This window comes from Pleurodeles waltl, chromosome 4_1, assembly GCF_031143425.1.
Source record: "Pleurodeles waltl isolate 20211129_DDA chromosome 4_1, aPleWal1.hap1.20221129, whole genome shotgun sequence".
Taxonomy (NCBI): domain Eukaryota; kingdom Metazoa; phylum Chordata; class Amphibia; order Caudata; family Salamandridae; genus Pleurodeles; species Pleurodeles waltl.
This window is the reverse complement of record NC_090442.1, coordinates 25509049-25532141: the sequence shown is the minus strand read 5'-3', so window position 1 is coordinate 25532141 and position 23093 is coordinate 25509049. Positions and strand designations below refer to the sequence as shown.

General features: G+C 43.0%; 1 protein-coding gene across 1 annotated transcript in view; it reads left to right on the top strand.

Moving 5' to 3' along the window:
* Positions 1–22382, top strand: part of LOC138286934 (zinc finger protein 605-like) — a 40138-nt gene extending 17756 nt beyond the window's left edge. Inside the window, exons 2-3 of the mRNA XM_069227312.1 lie at positions 1147–1694; positions 19428–22382. Of these exons, the coding sequence (XP_069083413.1) occupies positions 1147–1694; positions 19428–20248 (1369 nt within the window). The 3' untranslated portion in view covers positions 20249–22382. The remainder of the gene's footprint in view (positions 1–1146; positions 1695–19427) is intronic.
* Positions 22383–23093: the final 711 nt, after the last annotated feature.

Genomic DNA, 23093 nt, shown 5'->3' with positions numbered 1-23093 from the left:
CTTGGTTTTGAGGAGCAGGGTACCCACCCTCTGGGTGTGGCTACCGGTGGGCTACATGCCCATATCAAATCTGGTTCTAACCGTGGTCTCTCCCTCTTGGCCCTGTCTCCTAAATGTCTGCAGAAACAAAAGGCATACTGCTCAGGAGTGTTGTTCCCAGCAACCCTTCAAAGGCGCTTCGCCTGAAGCTCAAATTTTACGCTAACACCCTTTGCACCCTTCCTGGGGAGGAGGTCACACCTCGCTCCAGGGCCTTTGTTCCCAGGTAAGGGAGTCATTCACACATCTCACCAGGCGGCTAGAAACCCTGTCCGTATAAATGGCCGTTTTGAGCCCATATACTAACTAAAGTGCAAGGTAGCAACTTTCTTAAAGTTGCATAAAATTAATAGTGACATTAAATCTGATCAGACCATCAGATCGGATTTAATTTCACCATTCATTTGATGCCTTACTTGACCTGGTTAGGTGGTCCCCTTCAGGAATTAGACGTGTTTAAGGGTAAACCATTTAACCCTGTGTTAGCCAATGGAGCTTCTAATTTTCCCCAGCAAAATGACAATTTGGAAGTGTTGCTGGAAAGATATATAAAAACATATGCTTCATTCACAAATATATTGCTCCCTGCCATATGGCTTTTTAGCCCTGCTTTAAAAGAGTCTGACACTGCCCTTTCAAGTATTCCGTGGCACCCCGGAGTGTCTTTCACGATTTGTGCACGTAGTCTGGCACAAACAGTGCTGCGGTCCTGTGTGGACACACTGCCTTTTATGCCCTGGGTACCATATATTAGGGACTTAAAAGTAAGGCAGTGCTTGCCAATTGGGGGGTAGCCAAAGAAACATACGTTTGTATAGAGCTAATCACTGGCACTGAGGTATGGTTAGCAGGCCTCAGAGAACTCTTAAAGTAAAACAAGCAGCATTAGTTCCAAAAAGTGGTGGTGAACATGCAAAAGGATGCATTTCCTTACATTTAGATTTTAGTAATCTGAAAAGGGCAGCATATAGCATTAAAAATAATGAATCATATGTTTACTTAAAGCTGAAACTGAGAACACAGGGGCTTGGCAAGACAGGATGGAGTATTGTGACTTAATTATCATGTGATGATGTGTTTTTCTGTTCTCTCTTCTTCCTTTCACAGGCACTTGAATATCAGAATGGGGAGAAGAGCAGCTCCAGGAAAAAAAAGAAAAGTACATTGTTCACCTGAACCTATAAGAGCCACACTTCCATCTTCTCCTGTCCATAATGTGTCAGCTTCAAGATCCCAAAATAATGCTGAGAGGAACCATCAGCTGGAGCCTCTATCTGGGAACCTGTCCAATGTGATCCTTTTATCTATGCTAGAGAAGTTGGATGCCAAATTGGATAACTTACAGAATACCCTAGAGGATGTACCGTCTAGGGTCGCTGGACTTACGGAACAAATCTGGATAGCACGGGGTCAATATCACCTTGACAATGATAGTGTGTCTTCGGAGGTGGTCAGTCCGGTGAGGGATGGAGAATATTCTGTCAGTAGGTCAGATGAGAAGGAACCAGATGAACAAGAGCTGTTGTGGTTTGATCGCGAGGGTCCACAGCAAAACCACTGCATACATCCAGCATTTCAGGGTGGAGCTATCACCACAGATCCATCAGAGAGAGGAAATATGGAATCAGATGTATTGCTGTTCAAAGCCATTCCAGGTATTTGTTTTGTAACAAGTGGGTACTAACCTGTGTAGTTCTGAATGAATTTAACATAAAATTCTCCCAAGTGGATGTTTCCAGATTTTTAGTAACACCTGAAGTGGGCTTAATCTGAGTTGCGTGGAGCGGTATCTTTGGGGGGGCCGTGATTTGGGTGAACCATCACAATTTAGGAATACACCTGAAGTGGTTTTGTACCTGGTATTTCCTCTATTTCCACAATGGAGCTGTTCCATACTCTTCAGAACTAGGCTGAGAATTGGGACTCTGCATATGAAAAACGATCAGCATTCTGGTCCATGCATAATAGTCCACATTCCGGTCTCAGGAGCTCTGAGGAATTAGTGGCAGAATCTGGGATTTCACCCCAAGCACCTTCGTACTCCTTGTTCTTTAAGTGTCAGATGCGAGCGAGATGTTAATCACTGAGAGTAAAAGACAGCTTCCTTTTTTCTTGCTAGTGCATACTAAACATATTAAAGGTGGCTCAGGACAGGAGGGGAGGAAGACCGTGTGTAGAGGAGAAGGTGATGTGTAGGTCAGGCTTGGTCTGTAGTGATGGAATGGATAGGGCAAGGGCCATGGCATCTACAGTGTTTTCTTAAACATTGACTGTTTTACTGTATTGTGTAAGGACATGTGCGTAGAACTGGTGGACCTGCAGGTCAGAGAGAGCTGGTTGTATACTGTATCATGTAGAACAACATATCAGTTCAAGGGGGTTTGAAGATTAATTAGGGTCTGTGATGCTGTAGTCTGTAGGCTTATGCACACAGTATAAGGTGGTCTGAAGGTCCAGCTTGTTTAGTTGTATTGTAGTATACAGGCTTAGGTCATATATTTGCTAACATTTATTTTATCTGAAATGGGCACCATTATAATGCCTCTGCTGTGCCTGCAGGTATATCTCCCTTTACATTTCTGTCACTTTTTCCTACCACTAAGTCACCAATATCAGCAATACCAGTAACTCTGCTGCGGGGTGGTTGAAGTTAATGGTGATTGTTCTGAGATATGTAGAATAACTGGGGAAATTTGACATCTGCTTCCCCCAGTAATTCTAGAGTAGGATGATTGCTGAAGAAATTGTTGGCTCTATGACCATGTCTGTGCGAACAATAGCTTTGCAAATTAACATGCATTTTTTAGAGTCGATTCATATTTTCGCCATCTTTAGATGGCTAATGTATATTGGCGCCTGTGTAGACTATCCAATGTACATTACGTTGAATGCACTAAATGGTGCAGTACCATGTGTTAGGATAATCCCAAAGCATAGTCCTCCACTTTGATATCTGCCACCAAAGAACCTCTGATACACTCACTGACTACTCTGTTCATCCTCTCTGTTTGCCCATTACTCTTTGGGTGATAAAGACTAGTACATTTATGGCTGATAACAGTTCCACCAAAAAAAAAACTCCATCTCCCCCAAGACAATTTGTATAACTTTATCCAGTACCAATTCACCGAAAACCTACTTTGGCACATACAAACCTCACTTCCAACCACCTTGGCATGTAGTCCACAAGCACAATGGCAAATTTCTGATGCACATGAAGCATCTGAAACAGATACAAAAAATCAGTGCAATTGTCTTGGACTTGTTGCTGGCAACCAACCCAAAGGGAACCTGTGAGAGGAATGTAAAAATAAAAACAGTGAGCACAAGTTATAACCCATTTCCAGGGCTCAGCCATTTGCTCTAAATAGCATCTTATACATATAGAATGACCCTGGGCAGAAGGGAACCATATCTCAGCGGGGATCATTATGTTATGCATCCTGCAATGCAACACGGCGACTGTATAGCTCAAAACGTAAAACATGTAATGACCATGATAGAGAATACATTTAGCAGTTGAAGATAAAACCCAATAGGTTCCCATAGTATTATGTTAAGTGCTTTTAGGCTAGTCAGTTCAAGAATGTCGAAGCACAGTTGGTATGATGCCGTCAAGTCACCTGAATATCACCATGTATGAACAGCTTTATATTAGACATATATTGACAGGCAACACAATTTCCACATTTATAATGACCCTTAACAGGATCCAGACCAAGTAAAGGAAATATGGTCATATCCGTTTTTTGAATCCTGGGGTCTGCACATACTAAGTGATCTTTTAGGTTTCTACAACTTTTATAGGAGAAAAGAAGAGTCTCTCGAATGGGGTCCACATTTCTGAGGATGGACCAGTGCTTTTTGGTAATTTTAATAATCGTGTTTGTGTATGGCCAAAATGTAGTCACACAGACAATCTTATCCAATGGAGCCCTTTCTTTAGTCTGTAGAATTACTTCCCTTGGACTGCACCATGCTCTTTTGAGGGAATTCCTAATCAGTATTTTGCGATATCCTCTGTCCTGCAATTTTTGGCTAAGAATAGCTCCTTCTCCAAAATAATGAATCTTCGGGTGCAATTTATTTGTAGGCGAAGGATTTGGCCCTAGGGCAAGCCCTCTTTAAGACCCCTATGATAGAAGCTGACATTATGCAGTAATGCATCGCGTTCAATTGGTTTGCTGAAAGGTGTGACAAGTTGGTTGTCATTTTTGATCAGGAAATCGAAGAAGGATATCCTTGTATTTGTCTACATTAAATGTGATTGATTGATTGGTTGTTTATTGTTTCAGTTGATTAAAACCATAACAATTTTGCCAGATTACATGGTAAAACATTCTAAAGAAAGGAAGAAATTAAAATTGTAATACAAAGAAATAAAATGTAGGTTGAAAGTTAAAAGTTAAGCAAATAAATAAATCTTTAAAAGGTTTAGCTGGGGGAAACAGCGTGTATGGCGTGTTTCAAGAACACAGTAAAATCAATAGGGTACTCAAATATATACCTGCTCCGGTTCCCAACCTCTCAGAAGAAAAATGTATAGCCTTACGAGAACTTCAGAATAATAAGGAAATCACTGTTAAACCTTGTGACAAAGGAGGAGGCATTGTGATGATGAAGACTGAAAACTATATACAAAAGATGAGAACTATGTTAGCAGTGTCAGCCAACTATCGGAAAATAAGAACCAATCCCAGCACATACATTAGCTCTAGGATTAGAGCTATATGTACCAGCGGCATCCTTAGTGGTGCCATAACTAAAGCCCAAGAGGGATATCTGCTTGCCAGCAAACCTAGATTACCCACCATCTATGGAGTACCTAAAACTCATAAACATACCCAGGATCCTCCTTTGAGACCCATTGTCTCTACTATTGGATCCGCGATTGAACCAATATCTAAATATGTAGACTTTGTTCTTAAACCCTTGGTTATCAAGTTCCCTTCCTACATAAAAGACACAGGACACATGATTACTAGAACTGAGGGGATAGAGTTGAATCCTAATAGGGCCTTCCTAGTTACATTGGACATTGAAGCACTTTATACTAACATCCCTCAACAAGCAGCCTACAATGCTGTCAGGCAGGTACTCATGGAAGAAACCAATGATGCTCCAGTAGAGTTTATTCTACGCTGTCTGGATATAGTGTTAACAAACAACTTTTGTGAATTCGAAGGTGAAGTATTCAAACAGATCCAGGGTGTCCGCATGGTAGCCGCTTGCGTTCCTAGTGTGGCAGACATATACATGGGCCTTTTTGAGAGGCAACACATATATAATGAAATTGCCCCTTTCTTTGAGAATATCACAAACTGGAGGCGATATATTGATGAAATCTTTTTCATATGGGAAGGAAAAGAAGAGCAACTTTTGGAGTTCAAAAAATGGCTTAACCTTTGTGACATTAATCTTAAATTTACTTCCAACTATAGCAATCATATGATAGAGTTTTGGGATATTTTGATCTTTGAAGAAAACAAACATCTGCAAGTAACTTTGTACACTAAACCGACGGCCAAGAATACGCTACTGCATTTCAATAGTTATCATCCCATGAGCCAAAGACAAAGCATCCCTTTTGGTCAATTTCTCAGAATCTGAAGAAATTGCAGTAACTTAATTGAATATGATAAGAATGCAGCCAAAATGAAAGAACATTTTCTTCAGAGAGGGTATCCCTACAGGGTAGTAAGTATTATAATCGTGAAAACTTGCTAGAAACCCTTTACAAACGACAGAAAGAACAAAACAAGATGGTGTGTGTCATCAGACACTCTAACATAAACAATAAGATACAAGGAATAATCAACACCAGTTGGAGTTTTTTTAATACTAACAATGGGGATTCTCCTCTTCCAAGACCTATGTTTGCATTCAGAAGAAACTCTAATCTTAGAGACAAACTGGTACAAGCTTGTGTTCACTGTCAAAATACATTCATTCAAAAGAGTATTACAGGGACTCAACCGGCATTGGGCAACCACTGTTGTGGCACTTGCCATGCTTGTGCCCAAGCCATAGTCTCTGATGTATTTAAATACAACAACAATACAATAAGTCTAAAGAACCTGACAAATTGTTTAAGCAGTAATATCATTTACTGTATCCTATGTCCATGCCATCTAGGATACATAGGGGAAACGGGGCGCCAGTTTAGAGTGCGTTTCAGTGAGCATAATTCAGCAATGTATCACTGTATGGAAGAACAACATCAGGAAAGCAAACTACAGTGGACTATACTAGAAAAAATTAATTTCACATATGAGGATCAAGAGAAATATAGGAAGAAAAGGGAAGTCTTTTGGATCTACTTTTTTGATACGGTACATAAAGGTCTTAATGAACGTATTCCATGGGAGACACTTTCCTGTAAAATGGGGCTAGCATCCTTAAACACAAGTTTTACATGTTATTTTTCTCTATCCTTTTAATAACACTAAAATAAACTTCTTTAGGAGGCCCTCATAGAACCTCGGTTTATTTTCACATATATATTTACATATGCTGTGTCCCCTTGTGAGTTCAATAGTAAGCCAGGATTATGCATTATTACATTTTTTGCTTTTCTCTGAGAATCCATTCAGAATAATCATATTATTTTTCTGTTATTTCTGTTTAGTTTTGGGTATACATATGAAGCTTTTATTCTTGAATTTTTACTGTTTTTCCTAAGATGATGCTAGTTAGGTTCCGGTTTAGGACTCAATACAAGGAAATGATGGCTACCCATGTATTTCCGATATACATTCCAAGATGGCACCCACGTTTTCCTTCTGAGTTACCTTTTTAGGTATTCTAGTCCCTTGTTTGTGTTTGTTATACTATCATTGAATGTATATTATTGGGACCATGGCGCGGTATTCGCGTCCATAAGCACTATGGGTTCCTCGTCAGTCAGGATTGCGTCCTTCCTCCTGATGAGATTTTTTGTTGCTTTGACGACCATGCACATTTTAAGAGCGTGCTGAGCCCACAATTGTATAATTCTGGAGTGGGTTACGCTATCGGACGTTTCTCCGCATGCCCAGTGTGTCGGGGAGATCGGAGTTGGCCCGTCCACAGATGTAGGAGACTGCTGATCCTCCAGTCCATCGTGAGATACAGCAGGTAGGACATGGGACAGTTTGTCCATGTTTTCTGATATGCCGAAGTACAACAATTGAAGGAGACGTTTCAGCGCATGAGCTCTCATGCTCATGGTGGTATTGCAGATATTCATTTCCGTTAGGAGATAAATACTCTACATACTATTTTCTATTTATTGCAGATACCGGTTCACAGAGGAAATAAGATTTGGCTAGTAGTGAGCCCATTCCCCTTATGGCATCATTTTCATGTGGTACACATCTAGATATCGGTACCTTTTTTATAGTACTTACTTTATAGAGCACTTGGGGTCATAAGGAAGAGAGTATTTGGGTGCACTATACTTGAGTTGTGCAGCACATTGTTGGATATATTTATTTGCTTCATGCTTACCTCACAGAGATATATAAGTATCTCAAAGGTTTCTTCTCTGTAAGGATTTTTGGACCTAGGCACCATTTTCTTCATCCTTCCTTATTCTCCTCTTTTATTTTGTTTTCTTCTTTTTGTGTCATGGTTTGTTTCTCGTCTTTGTATTATCTGTTTTGTGAGATCTCATGATTACAGCCACATTTATTTTATGTTCTATATTTCAGGATCAGGTATGTAACAAATTGTTCTCTGGAATTGTTTAGACACATATAAAGGCCTGTGCCCTGAGGAAGGTGGGCGACCTTTTCTAGGCCGCTGGTCACCGAAACGTACGTCGGCACTATTCTTCACGAACAAGACACTTGCTGTGGCTCACATGGATATTTCTTTGGAATCCACAATCAACTTATTCATTTAACATGAGGAAAGTTCAAATATTATATTCGACTAATTAAGAAGGACTTTTGCAGTCTGAAAGTAGAACTGTTAAGAAATATATAATAGACATTGAGGATTCCTTTTGTTGGGCCTACCTATACCACAATATTACGACATTATTGGACTACTACTTGTGTATGTTATCACTGATGAAAACTCAGTGGCCCGTCAGGCATGTTAATACTTTGCAGCCTTTGTGGCTTTATCCGTGTTGGTCTTAATGCATTTAATTGAGTCCTTACACATTTTTTAACATGGTATGAATGAAGTAGTATGATTGTGATTTTTTGGTTTTAGTATTTCTATTCTTTCCAGGGTCCATTTTTAGGATGTTCATTATAGTGTTTATTAGGTCCTAGTAATTGCTTATATAGATTATGAAACTATGATTATATATAATCTAATTTTGTATTGTGTATGTTTAATTTTCATCAGTTCAAGCTTTTTTCTTTTTTGTGGTTTGTTATCCTGAGATCTCTTCTTTAAGACGCACCTGAGATTCCGTATTTGGTACCCAAGGTGTCCTTGGGACATTCATTTTCATTTTGGGTGTTTCAAGAACTTGCCAAGCTTGCAGTTTAGCTGGGGGTCGTGCGGATTGAAGCAGGCTACTATGGCTCCCCTGCAGGCCCTTATGGGTCTGTCTGTGAATATCCTCTTAAGAAATCTCTTTTGGAGATCTAGCAGGCCCGGACAGATGCAGATTGTGTGTATTAGATCTTCCTTTTGGCATGCACAGTGTCTGCACTGCTGCGAGGTGATGTTCTTCCAGGACGGAGCATTGGCCAGGGTTGGCAGGCTGCCTAGTCTCATTGTCATAAGATTATGTTTCATGTGCGGTGCAAACATTGTGGAGAGATAGGCAGCCGGTTCAAGTTTGGCATAGTGTTTTGTGGTCATCCATGCGTGTGCCCGGGTGCTGAATTTGTCTTTGTCTTCTGTGAACGAAAGGATTTTAATGGCCTTAGAAGCCCCTCTTGAGAAAAAATTGTATGTCGGGTTGCCTCCCACAGATCTTTAAGTCGTAATTTGACAATTGATGAACAAAGGTACTTATGGTGGGCTGAATGCTGGTCATATTCTAGGGCCTGCCAAAGACCCTCGTTCAGTTTGACTGCAGAGCAACTGATTTTGTACCATATTTTAACCGCCTCTGCTCTTGCGGCCAAGTCTTGCCGTACAAGTCAGAATTCAAGACGGAGCTGTGCCTGGCAGGCAAGTTTGGTAATTTGAAGATTCGTCTGAATACTTTGAGCTGTGCTTTGTCTATCAGGGGCTCTTTTTGACCGTGCATTGCTACTCTTGCATAGGTTAGTGTGGGAAGCAGTTTGGATGAAATGACTGTTAATAGAGGATGAAGTGATGGACCGTGTAGCCTTTTGGCCAGTAGGGAGAAAGCGTAAATTAGTGCTGGAACTCTTTGCACGATGAATTTCTTCTGTTGATGGAAGGAGCCCTGGGCATCTAAAATTACTGCAAGATATTTGTAGCACGGCACCATCTCCAGTGACACATTGCTTAAGGCCATCCTTGATTTGAGGGTGTACTTGCCGCCTGCACACATTATTTTAGATTTTGACGCATTGATTTCCTGCTGGTTGGATTGAACATACTCTGCAAGAAAGTTTAGAGATCTTTGTAGCCTGACCTTAGTGCAGCTGAACAGTATTGTCCGCGTAAAGTAGGTGTGTCAATGAGCACCCTCCCAGGCGAGGGGGGTGAACGTTTCCGGCGTCCAGAGCAGGTGTTAGGTCTGCCATAAATATATTGGACAGATGAGAGCGAGTACACAGCTTTGTTTCAGGCCAAGGGTTGTAGAGATTTTCCTTGAAAGCCTTGTGCCATCGCCCATCTTTATCCGTACCCATGTGTCTGAGTATAGAGCAATTATTGTGTTGAGAAGGGGGGCCCGATGGCCCCATTGCATAAGCTTGCTCCAGAGCAGATGTCTGTTTACTCGATCGAAGGCGGCCTTGAAATCGATGAAGCCAAGATCTAATTTCCTATGCCGCCATTTACTCTGCTTTACCAGGAGGGAAGTTATTAAGATATTCGTCGTGGTACCCACTCCTTTCCTGAAGCCTGTTTGGTTGATGGGGATGATTTTATATTTTTGAGACCATGTTGTTAGTGCAGCAAGGAGCAGGGAGGCGTAGGTCTTTGCCTCAATGGTAATAAGGGCGATTAACCTGTAGTCCCCCGGATTGGGTCTATTGCCACCCTTGAAGATTGGATTGATTATAGAGCCTCGCCAGCTCTCAGGGATGCCTTCTCCTAAACATGCTTCTAGTTATTAAGGAGGTTAGCACTTCTGAACAGAAAACTGTTTCTTCCCTAAAAATGGCCTGTGGAAGGCCATTTGGACCCGGGGCTCCTTCCCGGTTGGCCTTAAGGAGTGCTTGGTACGTCCTATTAGACGACTGGGTGAGTTTGATCGGCTCCCCGTTGTCCAGCAAGATGTTTCCTGTGTCGGGCGTCCATGCTGGCAGTTGCTGGGTGTTTCCCCTGGGGTTGTGCTTTGCTGTAAAGATTTTCTTAAGGTGACTCACCCAGGTCTTTTCCGGGATGTTTGAGTTGTTAATTGAGTTTCCGCTCATATTTAGATTATTGATAATACTCCAGAATTCCCTGGGATTTTTCCCTTTAGCGGCATGTGTTATTTTTAGTCAAAAGGAGCTCGTGACTTTGGCCTTGTCTTTATGTATTTGTCTTTTGTACGCTTTCTTTGAGTTCTTAAGTTGTTCCCAGAGTAGCAGGTTGCCTAGGCGGACCTTCAGAAGTCTCGCAAGCTTCCTTTGAACTTTTTTGAGGAGTTGAGCTTGTTTTGAGAGGTGGGCCGGAGTGACTTGACGAGTTGGTCGTGATGGGTTGTGATGGGAATAATGGTCCAGTATTTTCATGTGGAAGTCCTTCCAGGCATCCATTATGCGTTCGCGGGTTTTAAGGTTCTCCAGCATCTGCAATTTTGCGGATAAAGATAAGGCTTCTATTGTGGCAGATGACCAGCGTAGTCTCTTCAAGCTCGTTGACTCTATTGGCCCCATTTGTGGTAGGGCAGGTTCGTGAACAGGCAAGGAGGACCTTGGGGTCAGGATTTGATACGAATGGTCACTGAAAGTGGTATATTTTATTTGAAATTGCTGTATCAATGGGATCAGGCATAGCGTGACTAGGGTGTAGTCTAGAATAGACTGTGAATTAGGGACGTGGAAGGTGTCGTTCAGGGGAGGGTCACCAGTGAGTCTCTCGTTTAATACCTATAGTTTGAGGTATTCCAGTGACGTCACCAACTGTGCTCCCTGTTGATCACGGTGAGTAAACGTCGATGACACCTGTGTCGGGACGTTCCAGTAGGAATTGTCGGCGCTTAGTATTACTTCTTCCTCTTGAGCCTTGAATAGATTTGAGTTGAAGTCTCCTCTCAAAATGATGTCCCAACCAGGGTAGGTCTGGAGGTGGTACGTAAGGATGGCTGTTAGGCTTTTTAATGCAGCTCGTTTGCTGTAAGGGCCGGGTGTACATCATTAACCAATAACACCGGTGGCCTACTTTGGGAATTCCAGTTGCAGAGTTTGAGCACTTGGCAGTCTTTGTCTTCTTGTGGCAGTTCTTCTATGTCCATTTTCAGGGTTAGTGAGAGGCAGACTGCTAGACCCCCCCTTTCTTTCCCATGCTGCTTGTGCTTAACTGTGGATTTTTTTAAAGGACGTGAAACCCAATAGCGGAAAGACCTGTTGTGACCAGGTTTCCAGGAGTGCAATTAAATCCATGTTGTGCCAAGCTTTTGGTGGCGAGCCTGTTTTCAACAATGATTGGGCACCTGATATGTTCCAGGATAGCAGCCTTAGGTGCTCCTGGTCTGGATGTGCCCGTGATGGTTGTGATTCTCATGCGAGGCGGGGGCATTTAGGGCTCCCGGCAGCCACTTCCAGCTGGCTTCGGCGAGCAGAGTTTGGGTTTGACATTAAATGTGAATTTCAAGTGAGGCTGGCAATTGTTGAGACAGTCAGTGAAAAGTTTCAGTGTACCTTCTGTGCCTACCCGATCAAAAAGATGTCATCTGTGTACCGTTTCCAACAGCGTATATTGCTGAAGAAAGGATTACGGTCCGTACTGATCAACATACACTCCAGGTGGCCAGCATCCAAATCATGGGCTACTAGTTAACCTTGATAATGCATCCTTGTTTACCAATATTCCCCAAAAAGACAGTATTGAAGCCCTGAATAGGATCCTTGGCCAGTGGTACATCTTTCCCATCCACTCACACGCACACCACGTTATTTAGCCGGGTGGCAACCCTTTGTCTGTCTTCACCACCACCATATTGACCACCTTCTTTCTAGTACTATTCCTGCATATTCTACCCAAAGTCCCTAACAAATTACATTTAACACATTCTTCCCTTCTAGGAAGATACTGTTAGATGCATCTACATGAAATTTAGATTCACATCTGAAACAAAAATTATCCATGTTGAAAAATGTTCTCCTTGGAGGTGATGGTTTTGCTTCAACTTTACCAGATGTTTCCTCAATTCCGTTGTTTAATTCTATGGCATACTTTTTTTAATCTTATATGCTGTTTCTTCGACTGCTTTTTCTAATGATAGATCTTTACATGTATTCTATTATTTTAGCTCCTTGTCACCAGTGTGTATCCAGTTTGTAGCTGAGCATGTTACCTCTGGTATAATATGCTCTACTCTTAGTATGAAAATCATAAAATTGGATTTTATGTAATTTGTGTAATTGAAACTATCCATGAAGTTGATAAAGCTCTTCAAAATGTGCTGCAGTACTAGAAATCAAGATAGCTTCATTAGCATACAGTGAAACTGATACTGACTGGCAGCCTACCTTAAAAAGTTCGCGATCTACCGTTCAAAGAACCTTATTCAAATTATTGATATACAGTACAAAACCAGTAAAATAGGCCTTGATATACAGCCTTGCTTGACTTCCCTATTCAAGGCAAATTTTGAAGTACACTCACCTGAAGACCCATAATGAACAGTAGCAGTGAGATCAGAGTGAAGCTCACTAAGAAATCCCATAGTGGACCTGTCAACACCCATGGCCAGCATCATTTTCCACAGTTTGGATCTGCTGACCCTATCAAAATCAGAGGTTAGGTCCATGAAGCCTAGATGAAGTGTACCCACCTTAGAGATTTAAGCCTTGGTCCACCATACCCTTGCCAGCCTGAAAACCATATTGTACCTCCGACAGAATCTGCTGCTTGTTAGCCCACTTGGTTAACCTACCTAACAGATTTATCCCCATCACCTTTACAGTGGAAACAATCAAAGAGATGGGGCCACAACACTGAGGGTCATTTTTTTCACCCTCAGGAACAATGACAGAATTTGACCATGAGGACGGAAGTTGTTGTCTAATGGCTAGATTGATATAAAGAGTTACAAAGGGTGTTTAGTGAAAAAGAGGGGTCCTCCACCATGTAGTTGTCATGGAAAAAGTTTTTTTAGATCCAGCAAAATAGCGATTGAGAAAAGAGCACAGAAAGCACTTCCTTCCTCATTAGCAACCAGCTCTAGCTGCCTCGTGGTCACCCCGCAGCCGCATTCCAATCGCGACTTTCTTGGGAACCCTAAATACGTGTCATAATACGTAAACCCTAGAGCAGGGTACCCAAAGGTCAACATTTGATTTAAAAGCAATGGGTGGTACAGCATCAGAGCTGGGGCTTTATTCTTTGGGAGATCAGTAATGGAAACCCTAACTTCTTCTCAATTGAACACTAACAAAGACCAAAGAAAGGGACGTAGACTTATCCAGCTGCACATCTGTGCCGCCATCAGGGGCAGGGACATCCTAAATGGTAGCATAGCGCTTAAGCCATGACTATACAGAAATAACCTGAGAAATAACACTCCTCGAAGAACAAGTTAAAGGAGGACGATTAATTATTTCCCAGCATTTCAAACATTCTTTGGAATTACATGAGCTCACCAAATCTTCTCAGACTTCTTGCCTTAATATCAACTTCCTACTCCTAATGGCAGAATGATAATCGCAACAAGATTTGACTTTAGTTTTTTGTTTCTGGGCTTCTCCTTTAAGGCTTCCATGGGCTTTTTGTGAGTTAGTGAACAAGAATGGTCAAATCATCTAGGAGTTAGAAGACTAGTCCTACTGGTCATAATGATGGATTTCACCTCAGTGCAGATAGTAGTAATAGAGGTTGAAATCTACTGGTCTTCGTAAAAGCAAGTAGAAAAATCCTTGATAGAGTTGACTGGGAATAACTTTGTCCCAGCTAATTCCCCATCCCTGATCTTTAATAGAAACTGGCTCGCACAAATCGTGATTGAAGGGTACAGAATTATTTGCCCAGCTGAAAGTAGCATTAAGGGATTATGGTCGCTTCAAGAGTCCCAAAACACCTCAAAGTTCAATAAAGAAAGAGCCAATCCCAAGGAAACAAAAATAAAATAAATTACAGACAAATAGCTTCTCCTGAAGAAGGTGCGCCCACTCGGAGAAAGACACATGAATGAGCTAGGATCTTCAAGCAAGACCAGGTTGAAGTTGCTAAAAATTGATTTTAAAAGTTCACCATCGGCAGAGAGACTAAAATGGTGCGCAACTGGGGGAGAGGAGACCACTTGCAATCATCCTGAATGGGACCGGGCTCACACTGGTGAGTGTTAAAATCACCCAGAAGCACTGTGGAAAGTAATGCTTATCCAACAAATCTCTTAGCTGGGATAGGGACGGGTTTGCGTTTATAAAACTAACAAGCAAATTATTTCCATAATACCGAAATGAGAAGCAAACAGCATGCAAATTCAGGGAACTAGTATCCATTTGCTTAGCATCGGAGGTCGGGCTTAGAGAAATAAAAACTAAGAGACCCTTTTTAGCTCTACCCGAGCCAAAACCTGTCACCTGGACTACAAAACCCTTGTAACCCTCCAGTAACAAACAGTTCGATGCCCCCCAAGTTTCATGTAAGAAAAACACTTTGTGCTTCCTCAGCAAAGAGACCCACCCAGCATTATTAGCATTTTGGGATACCCCAGCCTTATTCCAACTTAGAATAACCGGTTGACCTTAAGCAAACTTTTCCAGAATCCTGTCACTGTGGTGACGCTGTCGTCAGAGGGCGTGCCACGGGAAAGTCATTTATTGTCATTGAGCCAACTCAAAGGGCCAAACCTATTTTGGGTAGAAACGCCTTGAGTAAGGTCTCTAACTGCAGCTCCAGCATGAGTAATTAAGGGTATTTGATGGCGCATTTTAGGAGCAGAGGATTTAATTGTAGGTCTATAAAAATAACACAAAGGGCGTGACGGCTTAGTGGCATGGGTCATACACGGATGTGAGAGCTCCATCAACAAATGGCCAGCAATACTAGGATTATTAAAGTTCACAACAATACAGCCCCGTCCATATTTTAGGGAGCCTGCCTAACCAGCTTACCTTTCGTGCCATAATAATAGAATTATACAAATGTAGATTTTTTTTTCTTAACTGCCCCTCTAACCAATGAATAACTTCGTTTTATTTTAACTGTGGGAAACCTTTGACTGGAGCTAATCAACTAGATGAGCTGGGATAGTATGCTGATCACCTGTTTCTGATGATGTTAAGTCCCGGGACCGTACTGTTGAAATAATACCAGACAACAGAACCCCTAACGCAGGCGACTGAGTAGGTGGTAATGTCTCCACTCGATCGACAAAGCAAACTTTCCCTTAGCCAACCAATCATTACAAGCTGGAAAATTGGATTGTAGTGCCTTTTGCAGTTCATTAAAGTGATTTACATGCATGTCACCCACAAATTCCGGTGACACCACAACATTGCTATGGTGCCCCGACTTTTGCAACTTTCTTTCTTTTCCGAAGAGGCTGAGGGGTGGTGATGGTAGAACAGAACCCTCTGCAGGTGGCTGGTGGCCTCAACCAAATGTACATTGCCCGCTGTGGGTGAACTGGAGACCTCACCTGTGGAAGGAACACCCCCTGCAGGTGAAGGCCTACAGCCAGTGATACGATTGTTATGTATGGCAGCAGATGCGCCTAGACCTTCTTCTACTGAGATGATTTCGTTAGTTATTGCGTCAACAGCAGAAGTCCGAAACTGTTAGAATACTGGAACCCCTGCACTGTTGTTTTCGGTCACAGGGTGCAGGAGGTTGTTTAGGGTTTCCCTTGACACCAGCTAGTGCTGAAAACACATAGAGACTACGGAACTGCCCAGTTGCGTCTGGAGTTCATGGTGAGCAATGAAGGCAAACAGGGGGGAGTCGGTAATAAAAAGACAGTGAATGTTAGAGGGGTCGGTCAGCCCAGCCTCCACTGGACTCGGACAGGAGTGGATGGCCTGTCCTTGTCCCAGGCTTCGGCTGCGTGCCTCCAACGCTGCAGGACAGTGGAAAGCGCTGTTTATAGCTCAGGCTCTTCTTGTCTTAGTCATCTGGGGCAGCGCTTAGGATCCTGGGATAGGTAGTCCCTGATGCTGGCGTTGATCTGTGTGATCTCATGAGTGAATGTTAGGTTCAGATCATGTTTAGTCAGTCTCTGGATGAAGCTTTCAGCTATTTCCTACGTTCTTCCCACATTACTTTTGTGATGTCCAGACCACCTGCTTCTCTCATCAGCCCTTGAATAAACGTGCACAGGTGGGGAAAGCAGGTGCCATTGCTGTACCAGAGGTTTGCCTGTAATACATACTTTTAAATATGAAAATACTGTTGTGTAGGCAAAAGTCTAAACATCAATGTATATTCATTTTGAGATATTGTTTTATTCCAAAACAAGTGTTTGCATGCGCTTAAACCTTACGTGTGCTATTTACATATATTTAGTGAAATCACATCCTAGATAATTATCAAATTATTGTTTGTTGTTACTGTTGAGTCGCAACAGTGCAAAACACAACAAGTCCGAATTTTCTACTCCATCCTTATACAGTGCTTGGCAAGAGATTTTATCCCACATCCCACCTTATCGGAGGACTTTATGATAATGCTGTTGTCATTGCGTAATGTGTTAAAGATATCCAGATTGTCATGAGGCAGTGAGGAGTTATATGTGGGTTTCCTTTTGAACCCACATAGGATCCCCTGATCTACCTGTGCCCCCGTTCTAGCATGGCTTCCCACTCTTCTGTTGCACATGTATTTCCATTATCCTGCCCCAATGATGTTTTAAAGTATTAGTGTCACTTGAACACATTTCTGTTTTGGGCTCCTCTAGTCTCCTGTTCATTGGCTTAGGCCTGATTTTATGTGCCTCAACCAGCTTTAGGTCTCTTAGAAACAGAAATAGGTCAATTCTACATGGACTGTAATCAAAGTGCCTACGGGGGCAGGAATATAAGCCAAGGTTCAGGAGATCTTGTTCATCCATTGTCAGATTGATAATAGAGAGTTTATTCCCACCTATGGTCATGCCTCGACTTGCTCATCACCTTTATCTTCCTGTGAGGCGAGTTGTCTTTTTGTCTTCCAGCTGCTCCTTCTTCTCTTCCTCTGTTGGTGCCACTTTTGTTGTGTCTTCCCTCTTTTATGACTTTCCACTGTCCACCCCAGTCTGAGTACCTGTACTCGGCTAATGAAAGTTGCAGTTAGGGTTTCTTCTTCTAGGGGAGTACCAGCAGAATCTCCTGAGTCCGAGTGACCTTCTGAGCTGGACTCCACTGCCAGAAGCTCCTGTTGTCTTTGTGTCAGTGTAATTTTTTACCTCTCTCCTTACTTCATCGTATTGTGTTGCAAAGGTTAAGACTCTTCCCGGTCTGTACTCTTGCTTTTCCGGTTACAAATGGCTTCTTTTTTTAGCCTTCCCCCTTTCCTCCTATTTTGTCAGTCTAGCTGTCATCCCTTTTATGAAGTTAATCACTGGTTTGTCATTCTTATTCCCTTAAGACCAGCTCTTATTTTCAAACACAACAAATGCATTGGAGAACTCCAATAGACTGCAGACTTACAAGTGTAACAAAGAAAACAACATGTTAGCAGGCCTTTTCCATCTATGGACAAATGATCAGGAACAAAATCCTCATATCCATCAGGACCGTCCCAGGGCTGGTCCATTTTAGGACAGAGTTGAGGACTCACCTCTTTAAACAAACTCTGTGCTTGTCTTTGTCCCTGTACAGTGCTCTGCAGCCTTTAGGATAGGCTTGCACCATAGAAATCATATACAAATATACATAAAGAAGCTGGCCTCGCCTACACTTACGTTTGAGTACATTTGACAAAACTCTAGTTAAAACGTTCGTGGAAGGGTTGAGGAGGCTTATTGCCACCTAGAGGACTCTGGCTCCCAGTTGAGATTTGAATGCATTCAGAATGTGATGGTGGTGGCGTGGTGTGTAAAATAACGACTAATTACCAATGAGATTAATTCAAGCATTCCATCCATCACTTTATGTAAACTTTAATATGTCACACTAAGTGGGAAGGGTGTGCTCAGATGTGGGTAAGGTGTACACTGTGTCACTGGAACCAAGCTATACCCAGCCGATGAGCCCTTAACAAGGGTGAAAACAGCCTTGGATTGTCTGTGTTCGGTTCAGGGAAGACCTGGCTTGACAGTTCTGGCTGGACTGTTCCCATTGGAGCATGGTCAGGACCGATTTGCATATAGCTTGGTTCAAACTGAGGTGGTATGGTGTGCGAAAGTAACGAAGGACTGGGATGTCCCCCCAAGTAATTACCAAGGGCTGAGATTAACTCAAGCAATTAATCCATCACTTTTTGCTCACCTTGGCACTAGGTTTGACACTCGCGCAGAGACCCCCAAAATAAACCACAGGCTCGTTCCACAGGCAGAAAAGGTGCCAAATGGATTTACTAAGCAACATACCTATAGTAGATAGTTGTAAAGCAGCAACATGAGGTTCTGTGCATTCACTCATAAAGTAATTCTGGGTGGGCATCTATGCAAGGAAAGAAACCCAAATGTGCCTAATTGTTCTGAAACCATTAGTCACACAAATACCTCTTTTTCCCTCCTCCCCAAATGTAAAGATTTTTCTAAGTTGTTGCACACCATGGTGCAAATGGAAAATATTACTTGTAATGTTGTATGGTCACATGCGCCAACTACTTGCTGTGTGAGTGGAAAGTATATAGGTTACTCATTTTCACTAAGCAGTTTATTTTCTATATTCCACATGTAAACAGATGTCTGTTTATGGAGAAAACATACAATAATTTAAGTTTGAGTCTGCGTGCTGAAGCATTCTGCATTTCAGCTACAGGATCACGGGTCATCCTCCAAATCGAAACTCAATGTTTGAACTAAACATGTTTTTTCAGAGCCCGGAATGTGATGGCAGGATAGTGCACCACATGTGATCTGCAGTACGACAAGCAGCAAACGATTGGTTACAGGTAGTAGGTTTCCCCTTCTTTCCTAGATATTAGTCCACCTTTCACGTATTATAACAGTGTATTTGTTTCAAGAAATATTTCCTGTGTTAACTTTCAGTGTTGTTTTCACTCCACAGCACCACAGTCTCGGAGAGAAAGTCTGAATGGTAAAGAGATACAGCACGCTTCTGCTGGAAGGAAGAATTTTGCTCACAGAATGAATGAAAAGAAACACCAAAGGTCACACAAGAGTGAGAGTTCTAACAATGATGCACTTCTAGGGCCCAAAAGAAAACAGAGCGGCCCAGGAGCGTATCCGTGTGCTGAGTGTACGAAGACATTTACTGGAAAGACGCATCTTTTACAGCACGAAAAAACACACACCGGACTAAGACAGTGTCCCTACCCTGAGCAGGAAACCAGGTCTGCTGACGAGGCAACTCTTATACACCATGAAATAACTCACAAAGGAGTGAGGCCCTTTCACTGCAATATTTGTGAGAAAAGCTTTACTCAGAAGGGAAATCTTCAAAGACATCACAGAACACATACAGGAGAGAAACCTTATCAGTGCAGTCTGTGTTTTATGAGGTTTGCTTCTAAGGAAAGCCTTGTATTCCATCACACTATACACACAAGGGTGAAGCCTTATCACTGCCCTGTGTGTGGCAAAGGCTTTGACCGCAAGGAACGCCTTGCAGGGCATCAAAGTACACACCCAGGAGAGAAGCCTTATCAATGCAGTGTGTGTGCAAAGAGGTTTAATCATAAGAAAACCCTTGCACACCATCAAATCACACACAGAAGGCCTTTTCACTGCAGTGAGTGTCCCAAGAGCTTTGATTGTAAAGACCGACTTTTAGGACATCAGAGAATACACACAGGAAAACGCTATGTTGCTGCACAGGGTATGAAAACAGGTTTAAAAAAAAGGCGGCTCCTCAGCAACATCAAGTAACACATAAAAGACAGAAGCCTTTCCAAAGCACTGCCAAAACAGCATCATTTACAAAAAGAAAGCTGATCTTTTACGTTATCTAAGAATGTATAGATGAAATTAGGCAATCTACAGCATCTAAGGATCCATCAGGGCTGGGGTTCTCACTTTCTCAGAGTAGAGACTGTGCAGTCCCTCCGATGTGAGGCAATCAAGTGTGTAGATAGTACCTTCACTGTGTTTTTAGAGTAGCCCAAGTGTTACAAGTACAGTTTGCACCATTGATGTTTCCGAAGACAACTTATGGAGTTTAATAGAGTAATTGTTTTGGAAGCACATTTGTCGCTTGGTCTTTTGTATTCACTGAGCTTATTGTTTGGATTAATATAGACTGATTACTCTGGGCCCTATGCCATCAGTGAGTGCACAAGGCCTTCCTTCAAACCTTTACGTTGAAGCAATTGTTCTAGTGTATGGAGTCATGAAGCATACTGGTGAAGGTTGTCTCCTCTCCCATTCCCCCTCTGCCACCCCACAAAAAAGATCCAGCCACATTCATCTGTGGCCTTGAAGCATCGAACCTACAGATACCCGGTATTAGGCCTTGTGTGAGGCTGCTCTGGAGTCACGCAGACACCAGTGTCCAACTCAACACCCACAGCTGGGCATGTGTGAGTCTGCTCTGGAGTCACGCAGACACCGGTGTCCAGCTCACCACCCACAGCTGGGCGTGTGTGAGGCTGCTCTGGAGTCACGCAGACACCGGTGTCCAGCTCACCACCCACAGCTGGGCGTGTGTGAGGCTGCTCTGGAGTCACGCAGACACCGGTGTCCAGCTCACCACCCACAGCTGGGCGTGTGTGAGGCTGCTCTGGAGTCACGCAGACACCGGTGTCCAGCTCACCACCCACAGCTGGGCGTGTGTGAGGCTGCTCTGGAGTCACACAGACACCGGTGTCCAGCTCACCACCCACAGCTGGGCGTGTGTGAGGCTGCTCTGGAGTCACGCAGACACCGGTGTCCAGCTCACCACCCACAGCTGGGCGTGTGTGAGGCTGCTCTGGAGTCACGCAGACACCGGTGTCCAGCTCACCACCCACAGCTGGGCGTGTGTGAGGCTGCTCTGGAGTCACGCAGACACCGGTGTCCAGCTCACCACCCACATCTGGGCGTGTGTGAGGCTGCTCTGGAGTCACGCAGACACCGGTGTCCAGCTCACCACCCACAGCTGGGCGTGTGTGAGGCTGCTCTGGAGTCACGCAGACACCAGTGTCCAGCTCACCACCCACAGCTGGGCGTGTGTGGGGAGGGGGCTGTTGCTTGTAGCAAGACCTGGATCTGAAGCTGTAGTGGATCCTATTAGTTTTTATCGGGAATCAGGAGTTCAGTTTAGCCTTTAGGCTTGCAGGTCTGTGTCCCGTCACCTAGTGACTTTTAACCTACGTGGGCTGCTCTGTTTTAGCACCTTTATTTAATTATTTCTTCAAACATGGCTGCCATGTTTATAGTTAGGACGATGTTTATATTATACATTATCAGTGCTACTTCGTAAAGACATCCTTATCAGTGTCAGAAGAAGTTACGTAGGTATTCACATTAGGTACTTTCCTACTTATGTGTGACAGTCACCAGAATGAACTTTTCAAGGAATTGTTTATAGAATTGCCATCCAAGTATTCCTTCTTATCTGTTGTTTGAGAACACACCTGCGTCAGGAGTCCCACCAGATCTGTATACATACATCTCACACAGACAAGGCCATCAGAGGGATTCCTACCGATGCCATCAACGCTATCTATGCTACACGTTGCTTTGATGCAGACCCAGCCTTCGTGTCCTCACGGAGTCTGATCTAGAAACCTCATTCCAAGGTAATGAGGGTTGGGGGCGCTTTCCATGGACATGGCAGTGGCAGTTTAGGTTTATCATACCTAGCTCTCTTCTAGGTTAGGGGTTAGGTTTTCCATGCTAGGGTACTAGGCCTATTTCACAACTATTCATACTTCATGTAATTGCAAGATGGTGGGGATTTTGTGTTTATGACTCTCGTTTTTACCATTCTGTTCCTTGCGTTGTTCATTATCCTAATTATTGCAGCTCATGCACTCTATAGCAGTTCGCAGTATTGTTGAAATAAAACCTATTGTAAACTTCACTGCATCTCCTTCATTGCCTGTGTATGAATGAGACTTATTGCTCATGCCAGAAAACGGTAATCTCCGTTTAACCACAACCTCCCTGAGATGTCGTCTTATTGAGTCCAATAACCTCAACCTCCCTGAGATGTCGTCTTATTGAGTCCAAGCGTAAAGGTTGGTACAAATCACTGGGAGGGTTGGGACGACAGTTGTGACTTGTTGTAGGATAGGCATAGTCGCCTACAAACAAAAAAGTGCTGTCGACCTTAAATCAACAGTCTTGCCTAGAGCAAGAGTAAAACTACGACACAGCGAAGTCAAAGAAAAAGGATGTAAGAGTAACAGGAAAAAACACGTAAAATGTGGCCACTGGATTGAGTCATAAGGAAGCAGCCCCCTGAGTGAAACAAAAGAAACAAATAACGGGGGAAGAGCACACGCTTCTTGTGTGTAGGACAGAGGCCGTAGCCTAGGACATGTCACCAGTTTCCTTGTCTAGCTAGTCACTGGCGTCACTCAGTCCACTCTATAGAAACAATGTAGTTTTAAGATGGCAAACTTGAACTGGGTGCCCACACAGAATACCATAGACATAGGGCTGATCTTGGTATGTATCTGCTTAGGTTGCAATTATCACGCAGAAACCTAGGTGGAAACAGATACAGAGTAAGGGAAGAAGCTCAGATACCAACCTCCAGCCAAGAGCTAAGATACCAAGCTACAGACTG